The sequence below is a fragment of the Schistocerca cancellata genome, chromosome 2 (assembly GCF_023864275.1).
Source record: "Schistocerca cancellata isolate TAMUIC-IGC-003103 chromosome 2, iqSchCanc2.1, whole genome shotgun sequence".
Classification (NCBI taxonomy): domain Eukaryota; kingdom Metazoa; phylum Arthropoda; class Insecta; order Orthoptera; family Acrididae; genus Schistocerca; species Schistocerca cancellata.
The window spans coordinates 561,311,530-561,338,023 of record NC_064627.1 but is presented as its reverse complement, the minus strand read 5'-3'; the positions used below and the strand labels follow the sequence as shown (position 1 = coordinate 561,338,023).

Here is a 26,494-nt window from a genome sequence, read left to right as displayed (position 1 = left end):
TGGAAGAAGTATATGGAGGGTCTATACAAGGGCGATGTACTTGAGGGCAATATTATGGAAATGGAACAGGATGTAGATGAATATGAAATGGGAGATATGATACTGCGTGAAGAGTTTGACGGAGCACTGAAAGACCTAAGTCGAAATAAAGCCCCGGGAGTAGACAACATTCCATTAGAACTACTAACAGCCTTGGGAGAGCCAGTCCTGACAAAACTCTACCATCTGGTGAGCAAGATGTATGGGACAGGCAAAATATCCTCAGACTTCAAGAAGAATATAATAATTCCAGTCCCAAAGAAAGCAGGTGTTGACAGATGTGAAAATTACAGAACTATCAGTTTAATAAGTCACAGCTTCAAAATACTAACGCGAATGCTTTACAGACGAGATGAAGCAGCTTACACAGGATAGAGTAGCATGTAGAGATGCATCAAACCAGTCTCAGGACTGAGGACCACAACAACAACAACAACAACAACATCGTATCTCTGATGAGTTCACACTCCGTCTCTCCCCAAAACTACATGGCAAGTGTTTACAAACTATACTCTCTAACATCTGAGGCCCAAGAAATATTAAAATTTCTCGTGTAGTTTCGTTACAGCGATTAGTATCTTACCACTGCAGTCTGTTTAAGTACTTATATTTTTCTTGTTAAGGTGATATTCATGCAAAGGTAAATACAAGCAGAATTTATTATTTTGACTTAAGTTGCATCGACGATAACAATTTTCATGAAAAATGTTCTAAGTCGTATGAATTTTAATTATTTTGTTTTACAAATCATAATTGGTCACAAGAGTGACAAAGTTATTTTATGTTGATTTAAGAGAATATGGAATTTAGAAAAAAATATGTGTTAAAGTGACAATGAAGAGCTAGCTTTTTTAACAGTACAAAATATGAAATATTGAGCAAATCATGGTATAAAAGATGTCAGTTAATACATTCAGGTTCAAATAAATGGCCTCTAAATTTGCTGAAAATGTGACCTCTCTTGACAAAAGTGTGTGAATAAATAAATTAACAAAATTGATCATAGAATCGCGATGTCTTATTTCCTTAATGAAGCCATAACATTTCTACACCCTCTATTGTGACACTGCAAGAAGTAACCGTGACAAGTTTAGAGAGTGTTTGCAGCGTTCATTGTGGGGTACCCGTGTAGAACAACTTCAGCCACTTGAACGTGGTCGCATTTTGGGCCGGCACGAACCTGGATGGACGTGTCGACGAACTGCTGCACATGCTGGGCACAATGTATCGGTGACATCTTGCTGTTTCCAGCAGTGGCCTGTGGAACATTCTCACAACTGTAGACCAGGTTCTGGACGTCAACATAGTACAGGTGCACGCCAAGACCGATGCATGATGCGAGCAACGGTGGCTGACTGAAAATCGTCCAGGGAAGAAGTACGGCACGTGGCACACCTGCTGTGTCACTAAGAACCACTGGGAACAACAGTCTGCTTGCAGCAGGACTAAAACAACCCGTGCCCCTGGCCAGGTTACTACTGTCACCACTACACCATCAAGCACGGCTACTCTAGTGTCGTGAAAGAATCGAATGGATCCTGGAATGGTGCTCTCTTCTATGCCACTGATAGAGGCACACGTTACGGCGTAGAGCTGATGAGCGGTCCATCTCGGCGTGCATTCGCCCATGACACCAAGATTTCATCCCAGGAATCAAGATGTGGGAGCCAGTCACTTGCAGCTCGCTGTCACATTTGCTGATTCTACAAGATAGTTAACAACTGCCTGCCCAGCTGCACTCGGTGCTCCTGCCGTTTCTGCGAAAGGAGGGTGACGTGCTGTATCAGCAGGACTTTGCATGTACACTGAACGGGTATTGCCATGGCCAGCCACATCACCAGGTAGCTTGCCAATTGAGCACGAATGGGACATGATGAGGTGCTCCAGAGCCTGCAAGAACTACTACCGAATTGTAACAAAGATTGCAAGATGCTTGAGACCATCTGTCGCAGAATGCCCTTCAGCGTGTTTGCACTGCGACAGTGTGATTAACGGCTTACTCATGAGACCTCTTGGGCATCTTTTACAGTAACACGTATGTTTCATTTGGTCTGGATTCGATAGCATATACTCTTACAATAACGAACTACCTGCAACATTTCTTGCTGGTTGTTGCATCTTTGTTTCTGACAGATCCACTCATATTATAAAAGTGAATGTATGCATGTGTCTGTGTGTGTTCATCTCCTCCTAAACCACTGGACCGATTTCATCCAAACTTGGTACATACACTGCGTGATCAAAAGTATGTGGACACCCCCCAAAAACATACGTTTTTCATATTAGGTGCAATGTGCTGCCAGGTACCACATATCAGCAACCTCAGTAGTCATTAGACATCGTGAGAGAGCAGAATGGCGCTCTCCGCGGAACACGCGGATTTCGAACGTGGTCAGATGATTGGTAGTCATTTGTGTCATGCGTCTGTACGCGAGAATTCCACACTCCTAAACATCCCTAGGTCCACTGTTTCCGATGTGATAGTAAAATGGAAACGTGAAGGGACATGTACATTACAAAGCGTAAAGGCCGTCCCCCCCCCCCCCCCCCCCCGCCCGTCGGAGGTTCGAGTCCTCCCTCGGGCATAGGTGTGTGGTGTGTGTTGTCCTCTTAGCGTAAGGTTGGTTCAAATGGCTCTGAGTACTATGCGACTTAACTTCTAAGGTCATCAGTCGCCTAGAACTTAGAACTAATTAAACCTAACTAACCTAAGGACATCACACACATTCATGCCCGAGGCAGGATTCGAACCTGCGACCGTAGCGGTCGCCCGGTTCCAGACTGTAGCGCCTAGAACCGCACGGCCACTCCGGCTGGCCTTAGCGTAAGTTAAGTTAGATTAAGTAGTTCATAAGCATAGGGAGCCATGACCTCAGCAGTTGGGACCCATAAGATTTTACCACAAATTTCCAAAATTTCGTACAGGCCGACCTCTTCTGTTGACTGACAGAGACCACCGACAGTGGAAGAGAGTCGTAATGTGTAATAGGCGGACATGTATCCAGACCATCACACAGGAATTCCAAACTGCATCAAGATCCACTGCAAGTGCTGTGACAGTTTGGTCGGAGATGAGAAAACTTGTATTTCATGGTTGAGCTGCTGAAGCCACACATCACGCCGGTAAATGCCAAACGCGCCTCGCTTGGTGTAGGGAGCGTATATAATGGACGATTGAACAGAGGAAAAACGTTGGGTGGAGTGACGAATAACGGTACACAATGTGGCGATCCTGTTGGCAGGGTGTGGGTGTGGCGAATGTCCGGTGAACGTCATCTGCCAGTGTATGTAATGCCAACAGTAAAATTCTGAGGCGGTTGAGTTATTGTGCGTCGTGTTTTTCATGGAGGGGCTTGCACCCCTTGTAATTTTGCGTGGCACTATCACAGCACGGTCCTACACTGCTGTTTTAAGCACGTTGTTGCTTCCCACTATTGAAGAGCAACTCGACGATGGCGATTGCATTTTTAAACGCGATCGAGCACCTGTTCATAATGCACGGCCTGTGGCGGAGTGGTTACATGACAATAACATCCCTGTAATCGACTGGCCTGCACAGAGCCCTGACCTGAGATCTACTTCGTACCAGGCCTCACCGACCGACATCAATACCTCTCCTCAGTGCAGCACTCAGTGAAAGAGGGGCTGCCATTCCCCAGGCAACCTTCCAGCACCTGGCTGAACGTATGCCTGCAAGAGTGGAGGCTGTCATCAAGGCTAATGGTGGGCCATCACCATAATCAATTCCAGCATTAACGATGGAGGGCGCCACGTACTTGTATTTTTCTTTTAGCCAAGTGTCCGGATACTTGTGATCACATAGTGTATACCCCTTATTGTCAAGTAAAAGCTGCAATAAAGATAAGAATCACCTACCTATGCTAGTTCGGTAGACATGACGACATAAAAAACGAGATGCGAGAAAAACAGCCGTATCACCCATGAAGTTTTACTACATCTGCTCTTTACTACTGAGTCACCCCTAAGTCGACTGAATTTAAGGAAATTCCAGACAGCAGGCAGCGCCTTTGACAGCTATCAATTGCGAAGAGCAAACGGCTGTAGGCGAAAGCAATAGCCGTCTGCAGAGCTATAATGGGGCGTTTCATTAGGAACGTTTACAAAATCGCGTTGTAGATACGCGGAGCTTCTGCACCCAGTGTGCAGAAACTGTCCAGGATACTATACATGGTAATTTACAAGATCACTTACAAGCGATATAGATCGAGCGCACGATTATCATGGTGGCAGATATAGATTTTGTTTACCCCGTTGACAACAGATATGAGTAAGACGACATTAATTTAACGTACCTCACTCGTCATCCAGATCTTCATCATCGACAATTCCACGTGTTGCGTACGCAGCCGGGGCAATCCTTTTTTGCCGTAGCCAGAGTGCACTGTAGTTTTATCTCTCAGGAAAACTGTGAGAGTCTAAAAGGAAGCTTTTAGCCACACTGCCGCAAATTGTGAAACTACAGGTACTGAAATACGTTCAGGTTGTCAAAATCACATAACGCACTGCCCTACAGAAACCATAGTAACCCCAAGCAGCGTTTGTAAGATAATTCAGTTTCTGAAGCAGTGACTTCAACGAATATTCTTTAACCCAATAAGAGACTAAAATAATACTTTGCTCTATCGTCAGTTTTTATTTATCGACCCATTATTTTTCCTGATCGTAGTTCTTTTATATCATTTCACACGAAACGAGAAATCAATGTCGGTCTTCCTTTTTTTTTACCAGTTTATACACACACGTCTCCCCATGACAATCCACCCAATTTCTAAAATCGTTATTCGCCAATAAGCGATATTCCGAAGTCTAAACTACTTTCCCCTGTACACAATCTCGGAATTAACTCCCGCCAGGTGACAGTATTACAAGTTGGCACTACGCCGGAACTATCACAACATGCGTAGTTATAAAAGCTGGACACAAAAGCAACAGATAATCGATATATTCCGCCATGACAGCCACGACCTCGAGATATTGGCTTGCAAGTGATCTAGGAAGTTACTTCACACGTGTTTTCACGAGAATGTTAATAGGTAAGGAAACATTATCCATAGTCGTCCTTCATGAAATCATGTAAATGATAGTGGGCTGAATAAATAGGTACGAATTTTTGTGTGAATAGTAGCGTAGAGTTGCAAATTATATCCGTGAACGTCTGGGTTTGTTTGTTTAAAAAACAGAAACACCCTGAAGTAGGTCAATTGCAACATTGATCGAAACGTCCGTAGTCTTACATATTGACAATGCGGTCAGAAACACACAACAATTTTAGTGGCTGTGACAATGGCCGTGGAAGCATATGGTTGTATCTGCTATCAAAATTAATATTTGTATAGAAACCATATAGGTATGCAACCTTCCCAGTAACTTCAGATGCAAAGTTTTCTCATACTTCATCTAACAGCCCATCTGTCCTTAGTATCAAAATATTAATCTCTATAGATCATCGTCTCCATAAAAGTAAAAAACACTTCAAACCCCACACCAACAACATTTAAATACCTGAAACTTCCTGTTAGATTAAAACTGTGTGCCAGACTGAGACTCGAGCTGAGGACCTTTGTCTTTCGCGGGTAAGTGCTCTACCGTCTCCTTTTTTTCTTTTTTAAAATCTCATTTTGTTCGATTTTGGTCGTTGCATCTGCTCGGGGCGGACGTCGTAAGACATCAGTTTAAGTTCGCTGTTGATCGATTAACTCATTTTTTTTTATTACAGAGGGCAATTAACCCTCTGACAGAACACGCTGAGATGCCGTGCCGGCATTTATGAATTGTATACGCTACCCCTACACCACAGCTAGCTATTATAGTGTCTGAGCTACCCAAGCACGACTCATGACCCGTCCTCACAGCCTCAAATCTGCCAGTATCTCGTCTCGTACATTCCAAATTTCACAGAAGCTCTCCTGCTAACCTAGCAAAACTCCTGGAAGAAAGGATTTGCGGAGACACGGCTTAGCTACAGCCTGGGGATGTTTCCAGAAAGAGAGGTTTTCACTCTGCAGCGGAGTGCGCTCTGATATGAAACTTCCTGGCAGATTAAAACTGTGAGCCGGACCGAGACTCTAACTCGGGACCTTTGCCTTTCGCGGCCAAGTGCTCCACCGTCCCGGTCCGGCACACCGTTTTAATCTGGCAGGAAGTTTCATATCAGCGCACACCCGTTTCAAAGCGAAAATTTCATCCTGCAGCTACACGTTGTCATATGGTGTCCATAGTGTTCGGTGTACGGGACCGGTAAACCAGCAACCTTAAGGCAATAGTTGTATACCTTCGTTACAGTATTCCTTTCTATCGTTTCTGTCTGTGCACAGAACTATTTCTGTAACGTATTTTTCCAAATGTCTACCGCACTGACATAATAAGCCGGCCGGGGTGGCCGAGCGGCTCTAGGCGCTACAGTCTGGAACCGCGTGACAGCTACGGTCGCAGGTTCGAATCCCGCCTCGGGCATGGATGTGTGTGATGCCCTTAGGTTAATTAGGTTTAATTAGTTCTAAGTTCTAGGGGACTGATGACCTTAGAAGTTAAGTCCCATAGTGCTCAGAGCCATTTGAACCAATTGACATAATTACGGTGACGATCTCATTGGCTTTTGTTTTCTAGCACCTCAAGAGATTAGCAAACAACTTGAGAGACTATAACAAGCCCACCGTCAAGGTGCAACGGTTGTCCCGAGTATCTATTTGTACGGTGTGATGTATGATGGAACTACCATATCAGTCCAGCTGTGGATAAGGCCAGTGATGTGCTCAAATTTGTTGCAATAACGCTAAGGAACATGTGATGGAGATCTCTCACAAAACCACTTTTCAGTTTTCCAGTGCTATTCAAACAACGATAAATATAGATAACATTCATACAAGGAATGCACAGTTCGACACGGTTTATTTTATAGACGGAGAGAGTTAAAGAAATGATCTTCAGGGTGATAGTGATAAGGGATTCGCTTAATGGTGACCCTACAGCATATACCATAATGACCACCATGCTAAAATTGGGGTATCTGGCTTTAAACAGCGAGGTCCAACAACTTTTTTCCCCGTATACTCTCTGCGAATGGAACTGGGAAGGTGTGGTCGGTGGCGGTGGATAGGGGGGGGGGGGGGTATAGGTCTAGTATGCTTTATACTCAATACTCATCACCAGACGGTGTGCGGTGGAGGACTTTCCGATTGTGAATACAGATGTAGGTTTTGCAGATTTTTGCCCCTAACTTAATTTCATTATTATTGTTACTATATGTGGGAGAAGAGAACTTCGGGGCACAACTTGACTAGAAGAAGCGATTGATTGGTAGGTTGGTAGGACATGTTCTGAGGCATCAATGGATCACCAATTTAGTATTGGAGGGCAGCGTGGAGGGTAAAAATCGTAGAGGGAGACCAAGAGATGAATACACTAAACAGATTCAGAAGGATGTAGGTTGCAGTAGGTACAGGGAGATAAAGAAGCTTGCACAGGATAGAGTAGCATGGAGAGATGCATCAAACCAGTCTCAGGACTGAAGATAACAACAACAACAATATGTGTCTACACCGCCCGTCCAAAAAATTCAGAGACTGGTTTTAACAAAGGCGTAGAAGCGACGTCAGCTCAGTGACCACGGCGGCAGCTTGAACAACTTTAAACAGCATACACGTTCTCCATCTTTCAGTTGTGAGCAGATACAGAGGTTCAGCGTTGTTGTTCCACAAATCGTAACGGAGCGACATCACTAAATCAAGTGTTCAATTTATTTTCTAGAATGTTTCGAAAATGAGAGAAGTTTGTACAAAGTTTGTCCGGCTCACTTTGATTCTCAATCGAAAACAATAATGCTTTAACGCCTGTCGAGATTTCATTGAAATGCAAGAGATCAATAGTTCTCGTCTGGAAAAAAATCTAGTGTGGTTAATACGAACCAACCACAGAACCATAAAATGAAGAAATTTATGTGAAGGTGCAACGGTTTGACGACATAACCGACATCCAAGTCAGTGTCACGCTCGATCTGAACAATGTCTGTAAGTAGGATTTTTCTGGCACTTTCACATGATCGTATGAACCCTCTTTGTGTTTTAGTAAAGCAGGGAGGGAAGGAGAGGGGGGGGGGCAAGAATTAGTAGTACACTTGAAGCATCAAAATCATTATCTCAACTTTTTTATGCTGTTTGTTAACTCAGGCTCGAAACTTTTTGAATTGAAAGGGAGCGTCATAGTTTAATCTGGTTTGAATATTTCAGTCTGTATATAAAATTAATTTTTCTTTTTACTTTTCTTACAACAGCCTACTTGTTTACATATTTTGTCTTGTTAACGAAGAAAGGACTGTAGTCATACCCAACTCACCAACATCAGTTTCTATGAGAAAAAAAGGAACTTTGATTTAATTGTCCACAACTTAAAGTGCTCTTATCTCTTTTTCAAGTAATGCTTGTGTTGCTGATGTTTACTTTAAAAATTGAGTACCTAATTTAGGAATGGTGAACTATACACTAAAATGTAGGCGATGTGACGATGACGGCCTTGGCATGCTGCAATAAATACTAAGAGATCATAAATTTTACAGGTTGCTTCAGCCTACTCAAGGCGATCACTCTTATAAAACAGACGTATAACTGCTTTCTACTGAAAGACATGTAGCTAAGATTGTTATGTTATGAATGACCGCCTTAAAAGTATTCGGCACGTAGGTCTCTGTTGTTGATTGTTAATACTCTTTGAAGTACCATTCTGCATGACACAAGAATTTGTTTGCTGAATTCCAATACCTGTTCTCAGAACAACGACCTGTCACTTTCAATTGATGAGCAACACACTACTTCATTCATACCCATGACTGATAGAAAATAGTGGAAGTCTCAGCTTCTATCGAACCTCTCTGACCGGTCCTTCGACAGTACTGTACAAACCGAAAAGCTAACGGATATAAGAAATCCACAGCAATAAACAGTAGAGTTCAGCAATCCGGTTTCGGTGCACCAGGAAGAGCCTGGTACGTTCTACAAACAATCCGTTAAAGTCGCCCGTTTCCATCAATCTCTTCATTTATTTCGTGTGTACAGTACTACGGTCGACGTACTGAGGCTTCAAGTAATGGCGATTAGTCTGTACCTTTGGGCCTTCCAAGGCCTGTTCGTACAAAGTTTATTTTAATTAGTTTTAGTATGAAACAGAATTTTATACACATAAAGTCTATGGTACAGTTACATAATACACCAGCAGGAAGAAATTGACATGATTCAATAGACAACTACTCAACGAGCAGAATTGCAAAAACATGAGAGTTGTTCAACAATCACACAATCTCATCCACATATCAATAGAAAACTTAAACCTGCGTGAATGAACCAATCTTTATATACGGAGAGTACTCACTGAAGATTACGAGTCTAATGTCTCTTGGTGGCTGTAGCAAGTATTCACTTTTCTCCAATGAAGGTAACAGAAGGATCCTTGTGCCATTGTAATAATATTCTTTAAGGCAGCAGAACACAAACGACATCAGAAGTACTGAGTAGCATGTTCAATGGTGATGTAACGTGTGTTTTGCAGGTGTGGCGCGGCGGCGATGAGGAGGTAGCCGGCGCGGCGGGATGCGGCGGGTGTGCGCCACGGGGCTCGTCCTGCTGCTCACCCTCACAGGTCTGCCAACCTCTGCATGCCACTGCTACTGCTGTTGCCAACTGCTGCTCTCTATCACTCTTTCCAATTGTCAAATTGATGTGTCACAGTACTTCAGCGGCTGTCTGAAAAGTAAACGCTCACGGAAGTAGATACTGTTGCACCTTGAAGCACTAGTCTCCAATCTTCAGACTTCATTTCCATTGTATTCAAAACTTATTTCCATCATAAACGTCAGTATTAATACATTCCTGAATTCATTTTCTCATGCAAACAGACTAAAAATGTTGCTTTCACGATTTGCTTGTCATAGGCTATCTGAAATTTTTTCTGTCATGTCTCTTCTTTTCTCTTTCCTTCGTTGGGGACCACAATGATGTACAAACTTTTATATGGAATTTTCTCTCTGTATTACTATTCTATTATTTCACAGAATCGTTATGTCGGATTTGTCACCATTATCAAGAAAACAATGAACTGAAAAACAATAAAATGTACATATCATACAAAGTATGAGTAATGTTGAGAACATCACTTACATATCACATGATGCCCAACATGATAAGATGACATGTCGTCGTCGAATTAACATATCTGTGTGCTTATAAATCAGTCATCATATTACAGGACGTGAACACAGATCGAACATAATTCCGCTGATAGTGTGCACAGCAAACGAACCTTAACATACAGTATTGCATATATGACAGCTGACACAGTGCTTGACCTGCATGCATCATGTCCAGACGTCAACTAACATTAACATTTGCCAAAAAAACACAAATCGTTATGAAGTTATATCGTAGTGTGAATCATATAATCTTTGGATTTCCCAAGGCAGTACCAGGAAAGCAAAATGAGACTATTGGTTTGGCATAGTGTTTAACATACACTTATAATACATGCACATACCAAATGCTTACAACGAAAGAATACAAAACTCCGTTCTCAGAATGTAAATATGACCATTTTAAGATATGTTACAAAACGTGATCCTGAAAGAAATCACACAGATGCAATGCTATAAGATCGTAGTCTACTTATTCCAGGTGATGTACATAAAGGAAATGCATACACACGACTCTTCACAAGACTCATGCGAATGACAAAAAACACCACAAAACTCAGAAACCAATACACCTGCAAAATCCTGAGTGCAGAACACTCTTAATGTTGTTTCTTACACATTCCCAAAAGAAGACAGTGTTTATAACATACTATTTAAAACATGATTGTACTGAAGGAGGAAGGTGGAAAGGTGAATGGGGTGGGGGATAAAAGGGAAGTGGATAAGGGTGGTGGTGGAGATGGAGGTGCAGAAGAGAGGATGGAATGGGGAAGGCTAGGAAGGAACGCAAATGGTACACTGGCATGTTACACTACATACATCATCATATACTGCAGTATTACAAGAAACTAATTAATTTTATATTAATGTTGTCTTACTAATTACATCATGTAAAGATTAGAAGTACACAAAGTATATTCTACGTGCATCAGCAGAAATGAGAACAGTGAGGAACTAAACATTAGGACTGGTGAATACACATTAGATGAAGCTAAGGTATTCTGCAACCTAGGCTGTAAAATAACCCACGATGGATATAGGAAGGAGGACGTCAAAAGCAGACTAGCACTTGAGAAAAGGCACTACTGGCCTAGATAAGTCTACTAGTATCAAACATAGGTCTTAATTTTGGGAAGACATGTCTGAATATATACATATGGAACACAGTTTTGTATGGTAGTGTCATGGACTGTGGGAAAACTACACAGTAGAGACTCAAAGCATTTGAGATGCGACACTATAGAATAATGTTGAAAATTAGGGGGACTGAAAGGTAAGGAAGGAGGAGGTTCTCCACAGAATCGGTGAGGAAACGAATACATGGAAAATACTGACAAGAAGGAATGACAAGATGGTAGGGCATCAGTTAAGACATCAGGGAATAACTACTATTGTACTAGAGGGAGCTGTAGAGGGTAAGAACTGAAGAGGTAGACAGAGACTGGAATACACCTAGCAAATAACTGAGGAGGAAGGCTAAGAGTGCCACTCAGAGTTGAAGATGTTGGCACAGCAGAGGAATTCGTGGTGAAATGCATCAAACCAGTCAGACAATTGATAACTCAAAAAAAGTGTTCTAAAAATAAAATATATTGTACAAATAATAATCATTTAAATATATTATAACCTGTTTTTAAAATGAAGTAAAAAGTATAATGTAAACTGATTTCTCCCAGCCCCATATAGGTTTCTGATTTAATACATGTAGTTTTGACAATTCATGATTGCAAATTTGTAATAGCTACAAAAATACATGTAAGACTTACAATGGAAAACATGGTATGCTCAAGATAGGTATTAGTTATAAGTCAAAATATTCATACTTCAGTTATGTATTCTGTGCATTTCCTAAAAAAAAAAAATAAGCAAGAAAGAAAAACGAAATATCCCCCGGCAAACAGCAGAGAATAAAACGAATCAATATTGCATCGTTATCAAATTTTGGGTTATGCAGGTAGTTCCAAGTCTCTAGCTCATTAGTTTGAAATCAGTTACGAAATTTCTATCAAACAGAAAGAAAAGACAGAAGAACAAATTAACACAACAGACGTAAAGGAAATTACTATTCCATTGTCGTCCTGTTCTGAACTATATTTACAGTCAGAAGAGTCTAGCTTATTGAGAAGTTAATTTGAAGTCAGTTGCAAAATTTGATGAGTGCATTTAGACAGATATAAAAGTGAAGTACCCTTGGCTACACTCCCATACAAGAAAGACAGTTAATATTGCACTGTTTGCAGTTCTACGATATTTTGAATGTTTCAAGTCTCTAGGTAATAATGAAGTTAGTTCAAAATAATTTCAGAATTTGTATCAAACACACAAGAAATTGTCATAACAGGAAACTGTTAATAAAGGAAGAATATTTAACAAGAACTGTTGGAAAGTTATTAGAGATTAAATATCAGGTAAGTTATTGGATTAAGACCACCTACCGAATAGCTGGTATGTCCACTTTGGCATAATAATAGCGGCAGCGTGTCGTGACATAGAAGCAATGAGGCCTTAGTAGGTTAGTGAAGAGAGGGGGAACTGTAGCTGCACATGAAAATCACCTACATCTCATAAATTCCAGAAAGGGAGGGGATGAGCTCTGATGCCACATTGAATCATGTTGCAAATTTGTTCAATCAGGTTCAGACCCTCGAGTTAGCAGACCATCACATCGCCACTGCATTCTTCAGACCACTCAGCTACACTCCTGGCCTTGTGACACCGTGGATTATCTTGTAGATAATGCTACTGCCATCAGGAAACATGATCGTTATGAAGAGGTCAATGCGTCTGCAACCAGTGCACAATAATCCTTGGCCTTCATGGTGCCTTGCCCAAGATCCAGTGGACCCACGGATGCCCAATACGAATGTTCCCCAGAGCATAATGGGACCGCCACCACCTTATCTGTGTCCTGCAGTACGGGTGTCAAGGAGCTATTCCCCTAGTAGATGGTGGATTTGTGCCCTGCCGTCTTCATAATGGAAAAAGGATTCATCAGACCATGCAATGCTCTGCTATCATTCAGTGCCGATGGTTACATGTCCATTTAATTCATAAATGTCGATATTGCAGCGTTAACATTGGCACATGCTTGTGTCGTCGGCTGTGGAGGCTCTTTGTTACGTGTGTTCAGTGCTCTGTGTGTTCACGTACACTTGTACTCTTCGCAGCATTAAAGTCTGATATTAATTCTGTCACAATTCCCAGCCTGTCCTGTTTTACCAGTCTGACCAGACTACGACGTACGATCCTTTTAATGAAGATGGCCGCCCAACCTCATTATGTCCAGACGTGGTTCCACATTGGGTTCACCAAGTGTTGAAGACACTCGCTACAATACTCCTCTAACACATCACAGGCCGTAGACTTTCCGAAATCTTCATGTCGAGCATGTGGACCATCACAATCTACCCGCAGTCAAACTCAGATGGATTGTGTGCCTGCACCATTCTACACACGGGAAGCATGCTCAATGATACTACATGCATTGTGTGTGTGTGTCTGACTAGCAGTCATTCCTCAACAGGTGACGCTGCTATCGCCTGGGCAGTTTTACATCGGTTGTAGGTTGGTGGTCATAATGTTTTGGCTGATCAGTGTACACCTATAGTATGGAGACACTGTTTTAGTACTGACTTAGTCTATATGGCTCATCTAAATTCACGAATGCATTCACAGTTTCAGTGGCGTCAATACTTAGACAGTATAAGGTATTAGTGTTTGTAGCTCTGAAGTTAAAGTAGAAGAACGTTGGCGGTGTTATAGGGTCGAAGTTGGTGAAGGAGGGAGGGAGAGTGGAACGGGAACAAGTGAAGGACGGAACACTGATATTTCACGTTATAAGGAGGTGCACCATCCAAAAAAGAGTAACACTGCTCTGGGCAGAGCTTGTGTAGTACGCTTTTCTGCCACTAGTTGTAGCATAGTGCAACTCATTGCCAATGCAGTGCCTCCTGTGTGGCCGACCTCACCTGTTGTGTTCATGTGTAGTGACTGTTTTTGCTAGCGATATTTTTAACTTGTTTCGTTTTACATGATCGCAAGTTTAAGTGAACAATGTGCAGCTGTGAAATTTTGTTTTCTGCTAAGTAAAAATGCTGCTGAAACTGTTTTAGTGTTGAAAACAGCGTACTAGAATGACACTATGGTAAAAACTCAAGTGTACAGCTGGTTCGCTCGCTTAAAAAATGGCGGTATGTCGATTGATGACAAACCTCGTTCTTAACGACTATCAACTATCCAAATCATCAAAACATACAAAAAATTTGAGAGCTTGTCGATCAAATCTTTTATTTGGAAGTTTTATGAAGATTGCGCAACAGTGTTCGTCAAAAAAGGCCCGATTTGTGACAGACAGGAGACTGATTTTTCCAACATGACAATGCACCTGCACACACATCCACCTCTGTTAGATAGTTTTTGGCTACGAATGGCGTGGTTTCGCTGCCCCACACATTACTCCCCTAACTCTGTGCGCCTTTTTCTTATTTCCACTCATGAAAAGGGGCATGAAAGGACACTGATTTGACAACATTGAAGATGTCAAGAAAAAACGAGGGAGAAGCTACCAGCCATTCCTAAAGATGACTACAGAAAATGTTTCAATTAGGGGAAGCACCGGTAAGACAAATGCATTAGCTTTAATGGAGAGTCTTCCGAAAGAGATTTGTTTTGTAAACAGTTAGAAAATATATAAAAAATAAATCTGGTTTATTTTGGTATCCCCTCCCATATACATAAACATATACTGTAGTAATACCATTCAACTTCACATTATTGTGGTCTTAATAACACCATCATATGGAGATCTGAAACACATATGAGCGTTATATACATTTTTGAACTAAAATACTAAAACACTCACTTTGTAAGTAATAATATAAAAAAATCTGTCAAAACTTACTGGAAAAAGTTTTATAAAGGAGATAGAGGGTGATGAAACTGGAGTGAGGGAGGGAAGGTGGAAGTGGGAAAGGGAGAAATGTTCTGAAGATGGTATGTTAACAGTCTGCATTATGTACATAACCATATACAGAAGTATTACATAAACATTCTCTAATTTTATATTAATGTTGTTGTACTAATCTTACCATGCATACATCTGAAGCACATATAATAGGTTCTGTATACTGTCTTGAGATATCATTTACAAATAATAACTAAGAAAATGTATTAAATTTATTTGCCAGTTTCTAAATATTAAAAGTTAGTAGAAATAGAAAGGTACTATGAGACATATGATTGCATTATTGGGATAGTATACTAGTACTGAATTAACCTTTATTGTTTTTCATGATTCAGGCATACAGTCAGGGTTCGATGGTATCGTTACGCAGATAATATGAACCTGACATTACAACACAGTTAATGTTTGTAGCCCAGTAGCTAAAATAAAAGAAAATTGGCTATCACCATACATTGTCAACATATATTGTGTACATCTATAAAATTCAAATTACTATGGTCCTAATATAGGAACATAGTATAGAAAACTGCAGCATAAAAATATTTATATACACTCATGACCAACCTAAATCCTTTGGTTGGTGAAAAATCTTCATAGTGTCCTAAAAGATATATGATTGTATTAAAGATTATGACAAAATAACACTTCTCTAATGATGTCTAAGGATGCTGTAATAGTTGATTGTTTAGTAGATCATGCAGAGAGTTAATCACACAGTTTTGTATTTCCATTTCCTATACCATATTCATTTTCTTGTTTTCATGTAGTGTATGCACAAGCAAAATGCCACTTCACTACGTTTCACTTGGTGGTTATTCTTCTGTAATAACTTTGTGAATGCTGAAATACATCTCTCTGTTTCAAAACATGTTCTTTAAACCTATTGTCAGAAGAGCACCCAACCTTTTCAATGTACTATATGTCACATGTGTGATATATAATCTTGTAGAGACTGGATCTTCTCATAGTGATGGTTTTATTTATACTGTGTCTAAGGGTGTTGCCTAAGTTTTTATTGGTGTGGAAACCTACTGAGACATTTTTTCTATCAAATGTATTAGAAGTTTTGTTTGATGCAGTGCCTAAGTAAGGAAGGCTAACAAATGCATACTTTTTCAATTGTCTGTCGCCTCTAATTGGGGTACTTTTCACAATATCAAGGCCTTATTATCACTTATTTTCTTTTCTTATAATATTGTGACTACATCTGGTATATAGCCATTGTTGACTGCAGAAATTTAGTTCTGTCTCAGTCTCTTCACTGTTCAGTGGAAGACTGGTGTACCAGTGTACCGCATAGTTGAAGGAAGCATTTTAATGTTTACTTTGTGACTACGTCAGTCATTATATTTAAACCGTCAGTAGTTGATAGTTTCTGGAAACTTTGTATCTACTGTCTGTTGCTGGTATTAACAATTTTAAAGTCAAGGAAATTAATGATTTTGGTAAATTGAATTTTTTGATTGATGCTATTCATATCATAATGCGTTGATTGTATTTCAGTCAGAGAGCCTTCAACAAGGCTACTCACCCGTCACTGTATCTTTTATAGTAACAATTCACAGCCTGAATATTCAAAATAAAAAAAAAATTACTCACAGATTATTTACAAATATGTGAACCAATGACCATGCTGTTGTGTATGTTTTTCTCCTTGGAAAGTTCGTTTGCTGTAAGTAGAAGAACAAAACGTAATTACAAGTAAAGTTGTTAGTACAGTGTGTAGGTAGATTCAAAAATAATTACCAAAAAGTAATGAGGATTACAGAATCATTGAAAGCATCAAGGAGACACTGAGAACAAATTAGACAATCAGTTCACAGACAGATTAGGCAACAAGATTTTTTAACTATGAAGGAAATTGTTTAAAAAGCTAAAATAGTACAGTTTTATTGGTAAAGCAAAATTAACAAACTAAGTAAAGTCCTCACTGTTAATTTCATTGATATTTTAAGAAAAAGCTCAAGTACTGTAACGTCATTCTCTTGATAAGGAGCCTAAAGAAGGTATTAGTATGAATCTGAGCACTCCAAAAATATGTAGAGTGTGTTCCGAACTAGACCACTGTTAATTCCTAAACAGCCCTGCATATAATTTAGGTAAAAACCTAGACGGACTGTTTAAAGAATACTACAGGTATAAAAAACGATGTAAGGTTCGTAACTGACAAGTTGTAGCACAAGAAATTAAGGCTCTGTGTATAGTGGACAGTGGTACACTAATCTTATATCGTTTGATACAGGTAATGTGCATACAAATATACAAAAAAACTGAGATCTTAGAGTTAATATGGGAAACCGTAATGAAATACAGGAAAATGTTATAGTTGACTGTGGCCAATGAATGTTTTATTTTCTAACGAGAAACTTATGCACGAGAGGGTCGTCTGGCTGTAGGTAGCTGTCTGTTGCGGACATTGGCTGACATTTATATAAATAACACAGAACTACGATTTTTTAAAGAATTTGAATATTCATACTGCAAGTGTTTGTTACTATAAAATACGTGCCGATGACTCAGTAGTCATCAACTTGTAACACGTAATTTTTTTAAATTATTGTAGTACATAATGAGTGAAGCTATGACTGTACGATTATAATGGAAACGATGCGCCAGTCACCTTTTCTGTTAGCTGATCACAATGCCCTTGTCTATTATAAAATAAGCAGATGGGAATCAAGTTTGATGGTGTACATATGATCACTCCATGAAAATGAACTGGTTTTTGTGGTTATGACTGTACGCTTAAAATGCAAGCAATGCGCCAGTTATTATTCCTATTGGTTAATCATGACACTCTTATCTATTGTAAAGCAAGCGGACGGGAATTCAATTTGGTGCTGCACATATGATCACTCCACGAACAAGACAAACCCGTTTTATTGGCACAATACAAATGTCGACAAATGATTTTCGCATATTGTTCCTTTAGTCAAGCTATCTGCCAACATATCACGCGATTTATTTCCTCGTTACATTATTTTTCCCTGAGAACGTTCGCTGTTTGTACGAATTCCATGCAATACCGCCTTTCTGAAAGTGAAAGACGAATCTCCCAGGCCGCATCGCAGTATCCAGTTATTCCTGTCGAGCAGCGCCGGATCAATGATACTTCCGAACCGGGGGGAAAAACTTGATAGTAGCGCCCTCATCCACCCACCCCCCCTCCCGCTTCTGTGTCCTCGAGCGATCGAGACAGCAAGTTAAATTTTTTTTAAAAACTGATTTTTCAAAAAAATTGTTCATTTTGTAGTACACATCTTTCTGAGAGAACTTGGTACATAAAACATATATGTTGGAGGAACTGGAAGACATTTTATTTGGTCTTAAGGGTGACAAAGTGCAGTGCCACGCCTCTTCACACAGCGTTCTTCTATCGGACGCCACTTTATTTCGCTGTGTGAAACACAAAGATGTATATTTTGCAATGGAAGCCATCAAACCTATGTTCAGGCAGAGGAAATTAAAATGTCCTGTAGCGCCTCTCCTGCTTCGAGTCGGCCGGTTTGACAGCCCACGCCCTTAGAAAAACTCACAGCTAATACTGGCTGGGACTGTTTGCAACCGGGAGAAGAGGAACTCTTCAGAAAATTATCACTCCTTATTACCTATTAGCTGACAACTTTCTAATTTGCGAGACATAAAATTGAATATAATAAACATAAAACCAGTAAAGACAAGAGACAAGCTTCTTCAATCCTTCGGTCCCAACATTTTTTTCATACAATTTTGCTACAGCTTTACAAGGCGTGCTTTCCTTTCTGCGAAAGAATCTATTACCTCATCAAAGTTCGTCAAACGTTTTGCCACATGAAATACCAAACTACCGTTGTCTAATACTGAAAGAACTGTAAATGCAAATAATACCAAAGACTGTTGTGGTTTCTCGATTTGATTACGTCTATTTTCTCTGCTAAATAAAACGTAATATTGCAGCAATTGTAAGACACGCGAAATAAGCGATACTGCTTTGATCATTTTCATCTCATTTGCATAAATAACACAACAGACTATAATTCAAGAAGTACCAATATCAAATGTCTATTAGACCTACTACAAATAAAAACCTTGATGTTAGGAAATAGTTTCAGATCTCATTCACACGCTCCAGTTTCTCAAGCATGAGATTGAGAAGAAGCAATACTAAATTTTTAAATAGATTTTAAATCGGCATATTCTTCGTTATAATTTGTATGATGTCCCCATTTCTTCTCCTTCCTCTTACTAACGAACAATCTTGTCATCACTAACTCTGTAGCTATTTCTGCCATTGTCATAACTTATTCTCCAGTTAACATCGCCATCCCTGCCGTAACACCAATTTAGCTAAAACCGCGTTTATTCTCCGCTTCGGCGTCATTACGTGTTCGTACAACGCGTTTTCCGCAGTATTTTGAGAATATGAGTAGAACTTAAGTGGCTGCTAGCCGGGGACTGTACAACTGGCCCTTAGTAATGCAGCGATCTGGAAAAAATTTTCTGTCAAATTTCATTTTCTTGGATACGCCGATAAGATTAATATGTAATCTTTCTTACCTGTCATTCCAGTTAGACGTTTATTTCCACTGTGTTAGTCTGAATCTATGCATTTCGCTAATAATTGTAACAACTCCGATCATTCGCGCACCCAATCAACCTCATAAACCACGAGAGACTGGCATTTACCCGTTCGGAATTATTCGACTTGCTAGTACAGCTCCGTCCCTTTTTGCCTGCGGCAAAGTTTTTTATCTCTAGATGCGACAGGATTCCCCTAGCAGAGACTTCACGTACACTAAGGAAGCATCAAAAATCAACTTGTGATTCGTTCAGAAATAAAGTTAGAATGTGCTAAAAATGTTCAAAGACCAACAGGGATGCGTTTCAAAAACATATGAACAATCAATAGACGAACGTGCGCTGGATGCTAGGCGCATTGTGGAACAAGGTTTTTTTTTTTTCTTCAAGAATACGCAATTGGTGCCGCCTGAAATTGCTACCCGGTTTTCGCCCATTCCTTCCCCGTAGATCGAGGCTTGCTGTCGAGTCCTCTGTAGTGAAACGTAGTTGCAGATCGTTGGCTCCCTGAAGATACCTGGAAACTCGTTTCACGGCGAGCCATTGTTGGTTCTGTGGATCATTGCAGCATTGACTTAAATTGTTTACAGCGTATGAAATATCTAGTGTTGTCACTTATGTACGATATAGCGGACAACCTATCCCTAGTTTGTTGTGCATGTTGTCTTTTGTTTCAGTGTAATTTTTATCAGATTTTGCCCTTATTCAATGGAAGTTCGAACAGGTGTGCAGTTTGAAATTCCAAAAGGATACTTCAATTATGTATCTCTTTTGGTCTAGTTAATCACGCATGTTTAACGATTTCTAGTCACTTCCTAGTTTGTGCCAATTCCTTGGTTTAATTCACCAATATCTTTCATGAAAATTTTTTCTTTCGGTTTTTCTTTCATTTCTAGTTAGTTTCAGTAATAAACAGCAAAAATTAATTTGTCACGTGCACGCACTGTAAGGAATAATATTATCAATCTGTCAACAAAGTAGTACACACAGAGTTCCATTCTTGACCTTTTGAGTCCTATTTCAAGCAGCATATTGCTCAACTTCAGATTCCAGTGTCCTGCTTCAAACCAGACAGACAATTATGTAGCTAACGGATCTGTGTGCTTTCTGAGCACATAGCTGGATATGACACATAAATTTCGATGTCAGTGTTCTCCAGAAATGCACTTACTGCATCCATCTGCTCCATGTCTAGGCTGTATCCTTCGGGTGAAGCAGACAGGTACTGAGCTGAAGTGTACCTTGTAACTGGTGAGTAGACTTAATCAAAATCAGCACCTTTCCTTTGAACACTTCTCTTAACCACTAATGCTGGGTTATACCTAATTATTTCTCTCTTCTCATTTGTATTCTTCTTAAATTTCTACTTATAAGGTAATAATCTGTTCCCTTGTTGGAGATCTGTCAACGGCCAACTTGTGTTTTGCATTAAAGAGTCATATTCTTCTACAATTGCTTTTTTCCATGGACCACTACGAGCAGATGATAAATCTTCTTCAACAGTCTCAGGACCATTCAAACATGGAATTGGGCGAAATAAACTGAGACCCTCCTCTTCTTTCTCTCTTTACTGGTGTAAGTTGTAATCCTTTATCGGAGTACCCGTAGATATTCTCCCATCAGAAATGTAGCCTTCGACCATTATTACTTGATTGTCATTTGACATCACTAATACTAGTCATAAAAGTATCATCTGTAGAAAGCGAGGCCCGCAGGAAATAAACTCTAACCTTGTAGCGGTCCTCTGTGAATTTCTCGAACCCGGTTGCGACCTTATGGACGTTGGTGGGGGAATGTGCGGTTGACGTAAAGACATGGGACGCCAGATCGCAGCGCTGAAGTGAATGCTTTTTGGTACCAGGGGAGAGCTTTGCTTGTTGTCAGTGGATTCTGAAAAAGACCCGAAATTCTGGCAGAATTCTCTATTGAAGGGAACCCTCGTTATTGGACCGCAGTGATTCGTATTTTGACTGGCCACTGGTGCCTTTTGGCGGCAAGGAACAGGTGGGACATAAGTCAGAACTGCAAAGTAAGCAGATCCGAGTATGAAATTAAAAGTGTCCGCATCGAATTTGCGTTATGATGCAACGGTGTTCTGATCGATTTAGCGTAGCAGTGCGGTAGAGACTGCGTCATCTTGGAGTCCGAAAGGTTGCTAACGACTCTGTCTTTGTGAAGAGCCAGCTCATATGCAACACACAGATCGGTGCAGCAAGGTCCGATGAGCATAAATCGCAGCACCTGCTGAGTAGTTCAAGTTGATTTCACACTTGTGGAATCCAGGAAGATCGCCTGTCTCATCTCCTTTTGCAGTGGTAATGAATGTGTGGACTTCTGGGTATTAGTCACCAACTTCCGGTCACTGTTCTGATCGAGAATTACAGGATTAAATAGTTGTCAGTTATCGTAGGACTTTGTGGGACAGTAAATTCTTAAGTAACAGAGGAGTGACACTACTTTCTATTTAATCTTCATGCAAATTTGAACAGATATAATTGTCACTGGTTTTTGATTGTTCATTTTATTTGTTGTTCCCGTAAATGTGCTTATGAATAAATGAAAATATTAAATTTAATCATTATCTCTGATCGGTCCCATCACTTACATTAAATTGGAGGCTTTTACTCTGTGTCTAGTCATTGGCTAAAAATAATATCCAACATTCCACTCCTGTCACATAGCGTTAGTCATTGGGAAATACTGTGCGAGTTTTCCTCCTTAAGATGTACCCCTAAGGCTATAATTTTCGCGTTATCAATTTAAGTTCGTGGTTCTTCTTAAAGAGTTTTGGAGGCCTCAGAGAAGTACTATGCCGCGAAGTTTTGCAATGTACTCGTAAAATTTCCATTCACTTTGTGTTTATTTAGCAAAATACAAATTATTTGTCAGTTCCGCCGAACACAGACAGGCGTTCCCTCCCTTTTTTGTATGTCACACCCCTCATTCTTAAAATTTACTTGGCATCTGTTTATGACCATTGCACTAACTGTCTAAAGTTTACCAATAAGTTTTGGGTACATATGATTCATCTCTTAACTCAATTCTGTTTTAGTCACCATTCAGTATCAAACTGACATTTCTCATACTTTCCACATGAAGCGGCGTCTTACTGGCAACAGTTGTGATAAATATCAGTAGGCTTCGTACATCACACATCCACCCACAATTTGTTTAGTGCACTCAGAAATCTCCACGTTCATACGACCGGGTTCATTGAATAAGAAGAATCTATAAAACCTACGATGGAAGTTTTATCATTTTAGATTAACTTGTTGGGTTTTTTCTCCAGTACACAGCATTGTCTTGCAATGTGACCATATTAGTTGTAACTGATACACCATGACCCCTTATTGCTCTTTGCTGTATTTTGCTTGGGTGACTGTTGTCCTTGAAATTTTTCTTAATTGACAACCTTTTGGTTATGTTATAGAGCTCTTTTATATTTCCTTGTTTTGCTGCCTCTTCAGCTAACTTTGCTTGCTCGTCTATCCACTTCCTTTTATCTCTACGTAGCCATGTTTTCACTTTTCTCTTCGCCTCTCTACTGCCTTTTTGCCTTACGTAGGAAACACTTCCAACAAGATCGGTCGTATTTTACGGTAATACGATGTGAAAAGTGTTTTCCGACCTCCATCTAGAATTAGTGTGCTTTCGAGTTCTGTTAAGGATGATCTTGGTCTGCGTAAGGTGGGTGTATATCGCATTCATTGTAGTTGCGGCATGGCACACATTGGTCAAACTATCAGGAGCGTGGAGGACCGATGTATTGAGCAAACCGGCACACACGATTACAGCAGCCAAGTAGATCTGCTATCGCCGAACATTGCTTGGATACTGGTCACGCCATGTTATATAATAACACCGAGATATTGACATGCAAGTCCAACTATAGGGACAGTGTCATTAAGGAGGCAGTTGAGATTAAATAAGCGTGCAACCTCGTTAACAGGGATGGAGTTTTTTGTTTAAACTCTGTTTGGAATCCGGCTCTCCCCCTCGTCAAAAAACAGAGGGACAGAGTCAATGCTACCTCACCCGCGAGTTCGTAGTCTATCGATATCTCTGACATGGTCATCTTTGGTGGCAAAAGAGTTCAGTGTGTTTGTTCTCTTTCCTGCATCAGTCCGAGAACCGAGGTTTTAAATTTGCATGTACGTTGCCTGTCCATTGCTGTTTGCCTTGGAAACGGCGGGGTGTTCTGCCACCGAAATATCGGCGGTCGCTGAAAGTGTTACCTGGCTGAATTCCCGGAAGTTATTTGAAAGTTGTATACGCCAGGAGGAACTCAGGTCTCACCATGAACCCTGCTGGGCTGTCCATAGATCCGTAAGAGTACGAGGGGATGAAGATGAGGTTCGTTGAAAGATTCGCACGCTGACACTTGTTGATGGCCCAACATTGCAATCTGCAGCAATTTGCGGAAGAGTTGCACATCTGTCACGTCGAACGATTCTCTGCAGTCGTCGTTGGTCCCGTTCTTCCAAGATCTTTTTCCGGCCGCAGCAGTGTCGGAGATATGATGTGTTACCGGATTTCTGATATTCACGGTATAGTCGTAAAATGGTCGTATGGGAAAATCCCTTCATCCCTACCTTGGAGATGCCGTGTCCCATTCCACGCACGCCAACTATAACACCACATTAAAACTCGCTTAAATCTTGATAACTTGCCATTGTAGCAGCATTAACCAATCTAACAACTGCGCCAGACATTTGTTGTCCTACATACGCGTTGCCGACGCAGCGCCCTGCTCTGCCTGTTTACGTATCTCTGTATTTAAGTACGCATGACTATACCAGTTTCTTTAGCGCTTTAGCGTATAATTACGGTAACCGCACTTAAAGTTGACCAACTTCAGCGGAGCGTATGAAGTATAGAGGTAAAGCAGACAAACTGCTGTGCGATGTCGGGACGCGAGAAGGGAGATGTTTTCGGGATATGTTACGGCACTACGCGCCTTACACTCGTCAGTTAATGTGAGAAAAATAACACATATAACTAACAAGGTTTCGTGAATGCGGGTTATACAGAGTCATCTTGAAATGTGGCACTTACTCGTTGGAAAGAATATGAAAATAGAATAAGGCTGTTGTAATAAAATTTTAAACGTGGCTGTACTTCACCAACGGTACACGTAGAAACTTGAATAACTTCAAAACAACAGCCAGCCAGTTGCAGGATTAATACTAACCCTTTACCATGTGTCCTTCACCATGGTTTCGACAAACATTAATTTGTCTTCTTCAGAAGGGAAATGGATCTCTGAAATCACCTATTGGAAAAACGAATGTTGAAGTCGTACGGCTTTTGTAATACTAGGAATCAGGAATGCCACAGCTGTTAGATCGCTGACTTTGGCTGCCATGGCATAAAAATGTAGTCGCCTCCAAGTATTCCGACTGCTTCCGACATGCAACAATCAGTTTCTTGGTACAATCGGTCAGCTTCTCGTACAGGTATTGTACAATATGTTTGTTTTTCATTCCGCATTGCCAAACAATTGCGACAAAATGTTCTATTAATTATTCATTTGAGCTTTATTTTATTAACCGCGGAAGAAAATGATGACAGATCACTTTCTATATCTTATAATTTAGGATCATCAAAGCAAGTATTAAGTAAAGGAAAAAAATAGGCAAAAATTTTAAACTTCTTGGTTGGACCATCCTGAGTTTAAGTCTTGGCTAAAGAGCTATAATAAGGGAGTTACAAAAGCTTACTGCAAAATCTGTAGTTTTGATCTTTCGTGCGGAATGTCTGAACTAATGAGACACAAAAAGTGCCAAGATCTCTAAGCAGAAGCCTTGTTACATCAAAATTTTTAAACATGTCAACAGTTTTAACCGAAATTCAGGATCATACCTTTAAGGTGTTATAAATGGAACTAAAAATGTGCAGATTTCATGCAAAAATCACATGGGTATTACACTAGTTAATAATTTTGTGTCACTAATGGGAAGCTTGTGTCCAGAGTCGAAATATTTAGAAGATGTCCTCTAGCACAGAATAATGCCATAAATATTTTACAGCAAGCCACAGGATCGACCCATGAACAAGAAGTTACTGACAACATGAAGAAAAAGTGTTCTAATATAATTGTCTCGAATGAAAAACAGTCCACAGTTGCACTATACACCATGGACTATTGCTAACAAGGGAACCTCCCCATCGCACCCCCCGCAGATTTATTTATAAGTTGGCACAGTGGATAGGCCTTGAAAAACTGAACACAGATCAATGGAGAAAACAGGAAGAAGTTGTGTGGAACTATGAAAAAAATAAGCAAAATATACAAACTGAGCAGTCCATGTGCAAGATAGGTAACATCAAGGAGAACATGAGCGCAGGAGCGTCGTGGTCCCGTGGTTAGAGTGATCAGCTGTGGAACGAGAGGTCCTTGGTTCAAGTTTTCCCTCGACTGAAAATTTTAATTTCTTTATTTTCGCAAAGTTATGATCTGTCCGTTCGTTCATTGACGTCTCTGTTCACTGTAATAAGTTTAGTGTCTGTGTTTTGCGATCGCACCGCAAAACCGTGCGGTTAGTAGACGAAAGGACGTACCTCTCCAATGGGAACCGAAAACATTTGATCGAAAGGTCATAGATCAACCGATTCTCCACAGGAAAACACGACTGATATATTCTATACGACACTGGTGACCGCATGTCCGTCACATGACAGGAATATGTTGTCGACCCACCTAACTTCTACACTTGGCGAATGGGTAAAAAGATTCTTCT

At 40.4% G+C, this 26,494-nt stretch overlaps 1 protein-coding gene across 1 annotated transcript in view; it reads left to right on the top strand.

Moving 5' to 3' along the window:
* LOC126146831 (uncharacterized) overlaps positions 1 to 26,494 on the top strand; it is a 690,215-nt gene that overhangs the window by 642,203 nt on the left and 21,518 nt on the right. Inside the window, exon 4 of the mRNA XM_049915646.1 lies at positions 9,598 to 9,687. Coding sequence (XP_049771603.1) covers positions 9,639 to 9,687 — 49 coding nt within the window. The 5' untranslated portion in view covers positions 9,598 to 9,638. The remainder of the gene's footprint in view (positions 1 to 9,597; positions 9,688 to 26,494) is intronic.